Source organism: Amphiura filiformis, chromosome 18 (assembly GCF_039555335.1).
Source record: "Amphiura filiformis chromosome 18, Afil_fr2py, whole genome shotgun sequence".
In the NCBI taxonomy this organism is placed as follows: domain Eukaryota; kingdom Metazoa; phylum Echinodermata; class Ophiuroidea; order Amphilepidida; family Amphiuridae; genus Amphiura; species Amphiura filiformis.
This window is the reverse complement of record NC_092645.1, coordinates 57836978-57850392: the sequence shown is the minus strand read 5'-3', so window position 1 is coordinate 57850392 and position 13415 is coordinate 57836978. Positions and strand designations below refer to the sequence as shown.

Sequence of the window (13415 nt, the reverse complement as noted above, 5' to 3'; positions counted from 1 at the left end):
CCCTTAGGCGGTTAGGGTTAAATCAATCATACTAGAATGTTTCGACAGCAATGCACAATTTCCAAAAGTAGTTTGACTTGTGTATATAAGTGACAATTATTTGAAATAAATAAAATCGTGGTATGGCACAAAATAGACTAAACTATGCATGTTTCTCCATCTGCACTGCAACATACATCACATGCACATGTGAAGGAAGAAACGGTATTGGTGCAAGTAGCATTTGCGTCACAATTAGCAGTATTCAAAGCACATTCATCAATATCTGTATTTTTAGGATTTTGAGGTATGATCAAACGATTCTTGAATAAAAAACATAACACAATAATTATAACTCAATAACGCTTGAATAAATTTAAATTGTTTATCCTTGGCAAATAATGCATCTTGTTTGATTGATCACATCACAAATATTTGTATTGAATCGAATTTGCTTTGAAAAGGTATAAGCAATCAAAGTACCCAGCAAACACAAAACGTTTTCGACATGATTCGCAAAAGGTTATAAAAGGTTGTCAGAAAACGTTTTAATGGCGGGTTATATAAAGGGTATATTAAGAGTATAAAACGTTTTCATAACCTTAAAAAACATTTTTGATAATCTACTGCTCAGCAAACAAAAATGTTTTACAGAAAACGTTTAAATGTCGGGTTATATAAAGGGTATAAAAACGTTTTAATAACATTCCAAAAACATTCTTGAAAACTTGATACAAAACATTCTAAACAGAATGTTATTTTGGGGAGTTGAAAAAATATTTTGCGAAAAATGTTTGCCCAAAATATTTTCAATAACGTTTTAAAAACGTTTTCATGACATTTATATAACCCGACAATTTTAATAAAAAAGGTTTTGAAAAAGACATTTTAAGAAAATTGCTGTGTTTGCTGGGTTCAAATATTTTAACATAATGTTATTTAAGTATTGACACAATATTTGGCAAAAATAGTTTACAATAACATTTTTTGAAAACATTTAAAAATATTGTTGTAGTGTGTTTTCATATAAAACGTTTTAAAACGTTATCATGACCTTTATATAACCCGACATTGTAATGTTATTAAAACGTTTTTACCTAAACCAAAAGCCAAAATATTACTTATTTAAAACGTTTTTAAAACGTTTTTGTGTTTACTGGGTAAGTACTTTAACATAGGAATGCGCCATTTTCAAAAAGTATGGCTCGTATAGAGGTGACAATGATTCAAAATGAATAGAATGGTGATATGACAAAACATAGACTAACCTGTGCATGTTTCTCCATTTCCACTGTAACCGGCATCACATGTGCATGTGAAGGAACCAACGGTATTGGTGCAATTAGCATTTCCGTCACAGTAATCATTATTCAAAGCACATTCATTAATATCTGTATTTTGAGGATTTTGAGGTATGATCAAAAGTTTCTTGAATATAAAACATAACACAATTAGAAATCAATAACGCTTGAATAAATTTAAATTGTTTATCCTTGGCAAAATAATGCATCTTGTTTGATTGATCACATCACAAATATTGGTATTGAAACGAATTTGTTTTAAAAACGTGTAAGCAGTCATAGTAAACAATTTACAAAGGAACGCACCATTTCCAACAATTATGCCTCGCATAGAGGTGACAATTATTTAAAATGAATAGACTAACCTGTGCATGTTTCTCCATCTCCACTGTAACCGGCATTACATGCACATGTGAAGGAACCAACCGTGTTAGTGCAAGCAGCATTTGCGTCGCAGTTATCAGTACTCGAACAGCATTCATTAATATCTGTACAAAAAGGTATAAAATAGGTCATATGTATTAATTAAACACATACTTTGAGGTTTGATCAAAAGAAATGTTACAATATTTCATGTACTCTGAACCGTGATATAATTTAAACTGGCAACATAATGTATCATTTTTGATTGATCATATCACAACTATTAGTAATAAAACTAATTTGCTTTGAAAGTCAACTTAAATCAACCATACTATAAAATTTTGACAGGAATGCACCATTTCCAAACTGTAGTTTGACTCACGCATAGGTGACATTTACTTGGAATAAATAGAATTGTGATATGGCACAAAATTGACTAACCTGTGCATGTTATTCCATTTCCACTGTAACCGGCATTACATGCACATGCGAAGGAACCAACGGTATTAGGGCAAACAGCATTTGCGTCACAGTTGTCAGTAATCGAATTACATTCATTAATGTCTGTACAAAAATAAGTCGTACGTCGTATTAGGTAAAACACAGATTTTGCGGTATAATCAAAAGAAAACTACAAAAGGTATGATCAAAGGAAAAGAAGATTAGTCGGTCGCAGCGGAACATCACCCGCTACACGTTGGAGTATAACCTGACCCATTAACTCGTAAGTTTCTTTTGTTGGGTTATTTGTTTGTTTTATTGCATTATAATTACCTTTTTGTTGTGGATATTGTCGTTGGTGCCGCATGTTAACGTACACTCCGATGGCAGTCAGAATGTTGCTTATAACAATCATCATGAGAACGACAATCGTGCCCCAACGCAGTTTATTGGACGTGAAACTGATGCCATTTGAATTAGTTATCACTGTAATATCATATGCAGAAAACCAGTAAAACAGTGTTGACATGACGTATTCATTATGCTATCCAATCACTGGTCAGGAAATGCGCCTATAAGCCCAGTGATTGGCAAGTACAGTGAATGAGCAACAGGAACAGGGTACAAGTGTATTATGACTTATGTTTGCATGTTTTACTTGTGACACTTTTAAATACACTCATTATTAAATTTAGGGACTAAATTGGATCAATCTTGTGCAGAGAGCCGATTGAAAAATGTAGCAATTGTATGAAAAATTAAAATAAAATTGAAATAACCTGGGTTTTTTCTTTACAAATTTAATACATTATCAGGTGTTAAATAGGCGCAAAAATAAGTGACTCGTTAAAAGCAGTGAAAATCAAATACTGAGGTATGATCAATAGAGGTAGCGATTCCCATACGCAGTGAACGTACGCCCGTCTAACTCTTCAAATCATTCTCCCGTGACGGAGCGAGGTCGCTTATTTAACTTGTATTTAATATTCTGCACGTACAAAATAAATGTGCGGACAACGAAGAAAATGCACAACATTTGTCCGTTTTACATTTGCATCGACAGGAAGAAGTTGCATTCTTATACTATAACCCCCCCCCACCCCCCCGTGACCCTAGAGTACCCCTTTTGGGTATATTTATATTGTAATTGGCGTTCGCTAACATGTTCACCCGACCCATACAAGATGAAATCAATATCAAATATAAAGTGGACACAATTTCCCACTTGAGCACAGATCTGAGACTGACTATTTATGTGTGCTCGTATGAAACGTTCGACGTGATCGCTCAATGTTAGTTGTAACGACAATCTACTCTCTCCACATACGGTATTGTACACGTAAAGTCGCTCAATAATTGATACATTCGGAACGACCATGCTAATTCGAAGCGTCCGGTAGAAACATTTGACGTAATCGCTAAATTTTAGTCGCAATGACAATCTACGCTCTCCACACATTGTGCACGTGAAATTGCTCAATAATTGATACGTCCGGATCGACTACGCTAATTGGAAGCGTACGTCCCTTTAAAACGTTTGCCGTAATCGTTCAATCTATGTCCATCACATACTGTACATGATGATGTGCAGTAGCGCAATAATTGATACGGCCGGATCGACTGCGCTAATTGGAAGCGTGCGTCCCTTTAAAACGTTTGCCGTAATCGTTCAATCTATGTCCATCACATACTGTACATGATCATGTGCAGTAGCTCAATATTTGATACGTCCGGATCGACTACGCTAATTGGAAGCGTACGTCCCTTTAAAACGTTTGCCGTAATCGTTCAATCTATGTCCATCACATACTGTACATGATGATGTGCAGTAGCGCAATAATTGATACGTCCGGATCGACTACGCTAATTGGAAGCGTACGTCCCTTTAGAAACGTTTGCCGTAATCGTTCAATCTATGTCCATCACATACTGTACATGATGATGTGCAGTAGCGCAATAATTGATACGGCCGGATCAACTACGCTAATTGGAAGCGTACGTCCCTTTAAAACGTTTGCCGTAATCGTTCAATCTATGTCCATCACATACTGTACATGATGATGTGCAGTAGCGCAATAATTGATACGTCCGGATCGACTACGCTAATTGGAAACGTACGTCCCTTTAGAACGTTTGCCGTAATCGTTCAATCTATGTCCATCACATACTGTACATGATGATGTGCAGTAGCGCAATACTTGATACGGCCGGATCGACTACGCTAATTGGAAGTGTACGTCCCTTTAAAACGTTTGCCGTAATCGTCCAATCTATGTCCATCACATACTGTACATGATGATGTGCAGTCGCGCAATATTTGATACGTCCGGATCGACTACGCTAATTGGAAGCGTACGTCCCTTTAAAACGTTTGCCGTAATCGTTCAATCTATGTCCATCACATACTGTACATGATGATGTGCAGTAGCGCAATAATTGATACGTCCGGATCGACTACGCTAATTGGAAGCGTACGTCCCTTTAGAAACGTTTGCCGTAATCGTTCAATCTATAGAGAGATTGCGGAGAGGCGTTCACGGGAAACGCCATACGGGTTACGGATTTCTGCATTTTGCGGTAGAACGTCATATTCCCGTTCACATCCAAACTAGCCTCCTACACAGCCAGTTTGTGTCGGTCCTAACGCTCGTCGTTCCTAGTATGTTCGTGATAGCCGCATAGGGTCTGAACCAAGACTACGTGTAAACGCAATTGCAATCATGATGGCGCTATACTGAGACAAATAATCTAAAGGTAATAGGAAGCACCCATTGATTCACCTTGGGTGCATCGAACCAGAGAAGATTATCTTCTTTCATCGAACTACTTTCCTCGGTATTGATATGTAAATACGACTGGCTGTATCTATAATGCTCTAAGCATTCAGTCCAGATTAGCGATATTTGAGTTTTTCGGGCTATTGGAAAATGAGTATAGGCCTATATGTTCAAACGTGTATGCTATTTGTCTAAATAATCTAAACAGAGTTTGGTGTTGGATGCCTGGGAAGTCTTGGTGTATATTATTCGAATAACAAGAAACAAACTCTATTATCATATAAATAATACCCTGTTTACTTTCTAAAGCAAAATGAAAATAGATAATCTAATATGCCTAGTTCGATTACTACCCAGCAAACACAAATATATTACAGAAAACGTTAAATGTCGGGTTAAAGGTTATGTGAGGGTCAAGGGCATTAAAAAAGTTTTAATAACATTCAAAAAAACCTTTGTTCTAAACTTGCTGATAAACGTTCTAACACAATAGACACTTAAATATGTTTACTTTAGCATTTCGAATTTTGGCTTAAAATGTTGTTGTATTATTTTTTCAATATAACACGAGTTTTCATGATTTTTATATAAACATGCATCGATATGTTATCAAAACGTTTTAACTAAAACCAAAAACACATGCATTATCATGTTTTAAAAACATTTTAGTATCCATAAGCAAAACACTTTGACAGCTGTTTTTAATGCACAACGAAAAAGCAAGGCGAAAAATAGCGTTGTACGAACTTCTGTTCCCCGTCCCAAACAGACAATTATACCGCATTTATGCCGTAACACGACACAATCTTGCCTAAAACGCCTCTTCGCAAGCTGATTTTTGGACGGCATTTTCCACACACAAATGAATAGGCAATCTGCCCGTTCGAATTCGCGTCGAAAAAATCGAAATCTGTTCACTTCTTCTTGTCTATACGAGATCAAATTTTAACCCCAAAATGGATTTTATTACATGTCGGACTCTACTTGTTCTATTAGGATACTTTGATTCGTTTCATAACATGATAAACATAACATTTTCCTGCATTTTATAATGCGTTTTTTTGTCATTTTGGAACGTCATTTTTTGCTACCAACCGCAACGTAATCGCCTTACGGTAATTCCACGATTGACCAATTCACAATAGATTTCACCCTCTAGAGGGCATAATAACCGATTTTCGACTAATGTAGCTTGCTGTTCGCGTTCCCGTGTCACGTTTCACGTAAATTTCGCAATCTCTCTTATGTCCATCACATACTGTACATGATGATGTGCAGTAGCGCAATAATTGATACGGCCGGATCAACTACGCTAATTGGAAGCGTACGTCCCTTTAAAACGTTTGCCGTAATCGTTCAATCTATGTCCATCACATACTGTACATGATGATGTGCAGTAGCGCAATAATTGATACGTCCGGATCGACTACGCTAATTGGAAACGTACGTCCCTTTAGAACGTTTGCCGTAATCGTTCAATCTATGTCCATCACATACTGTACATGATGATGTGCAGTAGCGCAATACTTGATACGGCCGGATCGACTACGCTAATTGGAAGTGTACGTCCCTTTAAAACGTTTGCCGTAATCGTCCAATCTATGTCCATCACATACTGTACATGATGATGTGCAGTCGCGCAATATTTGATACGTCCGGATCGACTACGCTAATTGGAAGCGTACGTCCCTTTAAAACGTTTGCCGTAATCGTTCAATCTATGTCCATCACATACTGTACATGATGATGTGCAGTAGCGCAATAATTGATACGTCCGGATCGACTACGCTAATTGGAAGCGTACGTCCCTTTAGAAACGTTTGCCGTAATCGTTCAATCTATGTCCATCACATACTGTACATGATGATGTGCAGTCGCGCAATATTTGATACGTCCGGATCGACTACGCTAATTGGAAGCGTACGTCCCTTTAGAAACGTTTGCCGTAATCGTTCAATCTATGTCCATCACATACTGTACATGATGATGTGCAGTAGCTCAATAATTATAATAAGAACCATACCGGACGGAATCATTTATAATCGTAACGTCGCCGTGAATTATGTCTTGAACGATTTAGACGTCATTCCATTCGCCGAAGATGTGTTTTTTTTTTCACTTGTCGTTTCAAGCTATATCTTCATCGTAGACAGATTTATCGTTCCTACCCATATTTCCTGACATGTTCATCCAAACGAAGTCTCGAAAAAAGTGAACATGTTGAGACTTTTAAACCTTATTTATATCCTCCATCCACCGACCCATAAACACGAACAAATATTTTTCCACCGAACTCGAAAACATTATTTCTAGAATGTCTATATTGACTCTAATACTACTTGCCTATGGTATCAACATAAATATTGGATTGGATTTTGTCTTAAGTATAACTAACCTCCTCCTTCTCTGCTTACATCCTGTTCAACCATCTCCATCTCATTAATGAATATATTCTTATCATCGCAGGCCATTTTGGAATGAAATCTGTAGAGCGAAAATTTGAGTAAAGACATAATACATAGAATTATTTTGGTTGAACTTCAAATAATACACGAAACAAAATATTGTATTACACTCTTAAAACACAGGTTAAATTGATCATCCAATACGGGTTACCAGATGAACCACATAATTTTAACCAAACACACGTTATCAGAGGTTAATTTAAACTTACAAATTTTAACCAAAAATTATTTTGTGGTTCACCTGATAATCCGTGTTGCTTAAGGTTTTAGCACGTTTATTACAGTGTAACGCATTCAGCAAGACTAGAAGCACGATGTTATTATTTAGAATTCACTTCATGGGGTGAAATGGGCTACCGGTATCCCATTCACAATACACACTCCCCATGGGAAAGATTTAGAATTCACTTCAGGGGGTGAAATGGGCTACCGGTATCCCATTCACAATACACACTCCCCATGGGAAAGATTTAGAATTCACTTCATGGGGTGAAATGGGCTACCGGTATCCCATTCACAATACACACTCCCCATGGGAAAGATTTAGAATTCACTTCAGGGGGGTGAAATGGGCTACCGGTATCCCATTCACAATACACACTCCCCATGGGAAAGATTTAGAATTCACTTCATGGGGTGAAATGGGCTACCGGTATCCCATTCACAATACACACTCCCCATGGGAAAGATTTAGAATTCACTTCAGGGGGTGAAATGGGCTACCGGTATCCCATTCACAATGCACACACTCCCCCATGGATACACACTCCCCATGGGAAAGATTTAGAATTCACTTCAGGGGGTGAAATGGGCTACCGGTATCCCATTCACAATACACACTCCCCATGGGAAAGATTTAGAATTCACTTCATGGGGTGAAATGGGCTACCGGTATCCCATTCACAATACACACCCCCCATGGGAAAGATTTAGAATTCACTTCAGGGGTGAAATGGGCTACCGGTATCCCATTCACAATACACACTCCCCATGGGAAAGATTTAGAATTCACTTCAGGGGTGAAATGGGCTACCGGTATCCCATTCACAATACACACTCCCCATGGGAAAGATTTAGAATTCACTTCATGGGGTGAAATGGGCTACCGGTATCCCATTCACAATACACACTCCCCATGGGAAAGACTTAGCTGAAGTCATCCACAGTATAGATTTCCAATAGAATAGACAATTGTGTAACTTCCATTTGAAATATATAAGTAAAGCCATACATACAGGGAGAGTATTTGTTTCAACAGAATTAACCCTAGCAAATTCCATTTTGTATAACATAATTCCATTGTGGAAGACTTTTCTTATATCTTCTACAGAGGTATGACAGATTTCAAATGTGTTAATCTAATTGCCGTGTAAAACCAGGAAATTATGAGCAAATAATAAGCAGGGCGAATGACATTGGGGTTGCACGAATAATCAGAGGCATTTTACAATATCATATAAACCACTTCATAAAATTGGAATATAACTGCATCCATAATAATTGCTCTTATTTTAAACCTTGTTTATTTTAAACAAATGCACCCCATCTCACACCCACCACACACACCCCCACACACCCCTACACGCACCCCCCCACACACACACACCAGACCACACCTGTTGAGCGATCTCATAATCTGAAGAAAACAATCCTTACCGTTCAGCACTGTGAAACGTGCAATTTTCTTCAGAATGTTAAGGCCCGTCTAACAGATAGGGGCTGCAGGAAATGAAAGTAATGTGTGCGAGCAAAACTGGAGAAAATCAAAACCGTTCATTTGATCACCAGAAGTTTCTAAAGACTAGGATTGTTGCAACAAAAATATTATTTGCCTTGCCATTATAAATCAGAGTGGGAAACTCGCATGAATCCCTCGGCGGTTATATTGAGTCCGAACGGTCATTAGTGTCAAAAACCAAATAAAAGTTTTATAAACCCTAACCATTACCATAAATTGTTTCCTGTACTAGGTTATACTAAGGCATAATTTGATCATTTTGATCCAGTCAAAAACACTTAACCATGACATCTTCACCTTTCCATTTTCCTGTTCAAGTTTTGTTTCAATCGTTTAAAGGAACATTTGCACAAATGTTGTTTTAAATAGATCCTTGATACACATTTCGAAGTCAAATTTGCGAGAAAATCATTTTAGAATGTCACATGACACATTTTGTCATTTAGTGCCTACCAAGGCCCCCTACATAGATTGCAATTATATTTTATACCGTGTGTCCTAAAAATATCTGAACACCTGGATGGCAAATAATTTTAGAAAATGGTGAAACCATTAATGTGTTTGTTTTTTTTAAATTTACTGTTTAGAACTCATTATAATGAGCAAGAGATAACGCCATGGCTTCAAACGTGTTTTTTTCCAGTTAGTTTTATTAAAATTATAATCGCATGTTCATTACTACATTATTACATAATTATACATACGCTGTCGCATTTCATAATTACCATTGCGTGTGTAAAATTTCCTTCTCGAATTCTCAAGTAACATTCATTAACAATAATAAAAAAATATATACGTGATAATTGTAAATGTAGAAATGTATGCATCAACATATGAGGTAAGGGACGGTCTTTGAATTTCATCAAATATAGGCTTAAAGACAAGCAAAAAAATGGTACGAAAATCGTGAGAGACGAGCACACGTAGAAACAAGAATTAAAATTATCTCCAAAATGAAACAAAAAACAATTCTGATGTTTAGTATGCTATAATAGTCAGTACAATATAAATTGTGGCAATAAAAATAGGGGTTCAAACAAGGGGTTGAATAAGAAAGAATTGTTTCAGATTTCACCATTGAAACCTCCGTTTTCAATGATCAGTAGTTACTTAATCGAACCAGTAGGATCTCTTATTATGCAAAGGGCAATGGGTGAAAATTAGAAATATTCAACTTGATCTGTTATCTTTAATCAAAATGGTATAGGTCTAGAAAGAGAATAGCGTTAACCGTGTTTTATCGGTCTACATAATCACAAAACCGCGCCAGATTCCACTCTTTTATTCTTGAGATATTTGGAATTAGATAACAATACCTCAATTTGCCTAGTTCCTTTCTCCACTACTTTTCACCATAAAACAGGCAGTGTCCATATGCTATTGTGCTTTATGCTAATGTCATTGCGTAATCAAGTATTCAACATTGATAATACACTTTTGTTTTGAAAGACAAAGGCCCAAATTTGTATTTATTTAAGTAGTCATAAGTAAATGTCATCAAAGTCATTCATGCGTGGAGATAAATATTGATTGCGGAACTTATTGACCGTCCCATGTATATCATGTCCGTTGCAGTTGTTTGGTAAAACTGATGAGCTAGTTTCCTAATGAGCGGAACACGAATGTAGTTTACTGATTTTTCTAAGTGACGATTTTGTTTTATCAAAATGTAAACGAGATCATGGAAACACTGTTACACAAAATGTAACTGGACAGTTAACGTTTTAACGTTTTGGTAGTTGTTATAAAAATGCACACATGTTTAATGATGCGACAGAGGGTGTTTGTCTTGAAATTCTAATAAAATCATAACTGTTTAATAACTTTAAGAACTGATATCAACGATTCTTTTTAGATTTAAAATATCATACGTTTTATTAGTTCATTTAACTATTTCATACATTTCATATAATTACCATTGTGGGCGCGATCAGTAGTACTGCTTGCTCCACGATAACATGTAGGCCTATCACCGTAGCCGCAAGGAACCACCCTTACCCTCCTCGGTTCGCATTAACCTGTATTCCTGGTACCCCTGATCTCATCCCTGACCAATACCAATACCCATCCCTGTGACCCCTAGAAGACATAAACCGATTCGTGGGATACCTTATCATGACTCAGGCCTATAATCCACTGCCCTGTGAGTGTACGACGGGTACCCCGAGCGTTCGACGGGTTCGCTGAGCGATCGCCAGGTCGGGCGAGCATTCGACGGGTCAAACGAGCGTTCGACAGATCGAGTGAGCATTCAACAGGTCTGCCCTGCATTCAAGCGGTCTAGCCAGCATTCGAGGGGTATTTTAATCTTCTTTCCTATCGTCACATATACATATGTCTCGAATTATATTAATATTAAATTTACCCTTATTTCCCTATAATATGGAACGTTTTTTCAACAATGAGAAACCAATTGACATTATAGAATTCGATCGTTTGTTTCACAATCTTCATAATTTAGTCTGTATCGACACATATCCGCGGCACAGACTGAAAGCGTTAATGCCCTAAAAGATAACTTGTACGGATTTCCGCCGTAGAAAAGTACATTTTCGCTAAACGTTTTAAATCCCGCTATTATGTCTTCCATTTTCGAAATGGCCAATCGTCGTTCTTATCATCATCCTCATTACCAGCCCTGTCACCATCAATATTTTGTTCAACCACTTGCAATTCTGTGTGGTCGAGTGGTTAGAAAATCTATACATGTGGTGGATCAGCGTAACTGCACATTTTCACACACGGGTTAGAGTTTTTCCTCTCATATTACTGATTCTCCCACACCCCATTCTTTAGCTATTCGTCTTTTTTCTCTGTTGATGCGTTTTATATTGGTATATACGCAAAGTTGGCCTAGGTATTGGTATGTGCCAGTGTCAGATACCATTAACGTCATTTATCATAAAATGTAGTTAGTGAATCTCGATCTCTGCCATAACTCCCCCAACTCAATGTTCACAAAGAAATGTTGCCAACATGTTCATGAGACCCTCCAATATTGAAAGAGGGAGGTGGTGTAGGATGGGATACAGAGCGGAGTCTTTTCTTCTAATGCATGGCAGCCGTGTTCACTCGCCTTCATACTATTGCTATAGTACGCATTTGAATTGTTATGAGCAAGTGTGCCACCTATTTTTTCGCGGATTGTAGATGCGTAAAACATTACAATAACATAAAAGTAATGAACCTAATAATGTAAATCGTTCACCCATAATTATGTATAACAATTCGCTGCTGAAAACATGCAAAAAACTTCACGACTTTCCCGAACTTATTAGGGACCGGTCGTTATTTACGGCAGGGGGGGGAATGGGTGTTTTGGCAAAAATATCGACAAAAAATTTCGCGTTCCCCTCGCGTCCGCTCAAAATTTTCGCGTTCCCCTTGTTTTCCCAATTTTCATTTAAAATTTAACAATCCCCCTCCTGGTTCAACTAAAAATTTCAGGTTCCCCCCTCAAGACCACAAAAAATTTCGTGTTCCCCCTAAATTTACCCATTCTTGCCATAAATAACGATCGCTCCTTTACGGCAAGTTGTAGATGCATATAAGAAAATTGCATTAAATAATAACTATAATATAGTTTGACAAAGTCATGCGTGATTTAAGTATAATATCTAAAACCCGAAAGAAAAAGTATAAGTGGTTGTTTGTATGTACCCACCTGCTATAATGCTCATCTACTAATAAAAATCAGCAACCTCCACTGTAGGTAGTTCTCCTGAAATTCTACAAACTAATAAAAAATCTTAAGGGATCTAAAATGAGCGTTTATTGCGTTTCGACAGTATTTTTGTGGGACATGAGAGCACCTCAGACCTATCGAATTGCATTCTGAATACGAAGCATGTCTTTCTGATATCAAATAATTTTCATTTTTGAAAATCACAATATAATACAAATTTTATGACAAATTATAAAATTTGATATTTTGCAAATTTTGATATAATACAGTCCTCGAAGTAAATTATATAAATCTATTGACATATTCTTAAAGTGTATGTAGCAGGGAGGAAAAGCCGACGGTCAATTGAAAATTTTGACCTTTCATATTGAAGATATGGACTTTTTCCCAAAAAGACCTAATTTTGTTGGTGTTTTGGGGAAAAAAATCCATATCTTCAATACGAAAGGTCAAAATTTTCAATTGATCGTCGGCTTTTCATCCCACCTACATACACTTTAAGTATAAATCATCAGATTTATAAAGTTTACTTCAAGTACTGTTAAATATCAAAAATATCAATTTTAATGATTTGCCATAAAATGTGTATTAAATTGCGAATTTCAAAAATCAAAATTATTTGATATCAGAATGACATTCTACGTATTCAGAATGCAATTGATATGT

General features: G+C 36.8%; 1 protein-coding gene across 4 annotated transcripts; it reads right to left on the bottom strand.

Annotated features, from left to right (window-relative positions):
• Window positions 1-822: 822 nt before the first annotated feature.
• On the bottom strand, window positions 823-12838 carry LOC140138849 (uncharacterized). 4 transcript variants are annotated; one of them, XM_072160626.1, is made up of 7 exons: window positions 12729-12838; window positions 8983-9079; window positions 7257-7345; window positions 2418-2570; window positions 2085-2207; window positions 1646-1768; window positions 824-1370 (listed from the first exon to the last, which is right to left on the bottom strand). In XM_072160626.1, exons 3-7 carry the CDS (start codon window positions 7330-7332, stop codon window positions 1243-1245), a joined length of 603 nt encoding a protein of 200 aa, XP_072016727.1. In that variant the 5' UTR covers window positions 7333-7345; window positions 8983-9079; window positions 12729-12838; the 3' UTR covers window positions 824-1242. The 4 variants fall into 4 exon arrangements, with proteins under 4 accessions (XP_072016728.1, XP_072016727.1, XP_072016725.1 ...); XM_072160627.1 differs by lacking the exons at window positions 8983-9079; window positions 12729-12838 and adding an exon at window positions 7568-7721 and having other exon boundaries at window positions 823-1370; XM_072160624.1 differs by lacking the exon at window positions 8983-9079 and having other exon boundaries at window positions 12729-12837.
• Between the last annotated feature and the right edge of the window lie 577 nt (window positions 12839-13415).

Bases quoted from the DNA above. Each gene is read 5' to 3' on its own strand.
- LOC140138849 (XM_072160626.1), bottom strand. From the start codon at position 7,332: ATGGCCTGCGATGATAAGAATATATTCATTAATGAGATGGAGATGGTT. The intron at 2,208-2,417 runs GTAATTATAATG...ATTTTTGTACAG, and splicing joins ACAATATCCACAACAAAAAG to ACATTAATGAATGTAATTCG. The intron at 1,769-2,084 runs GTTAGTCAATTT...CTTTTTGTACAG, and splicing joins AAATGGAATAACATGCACAG to ATATTAATGAATGCTGTTCG.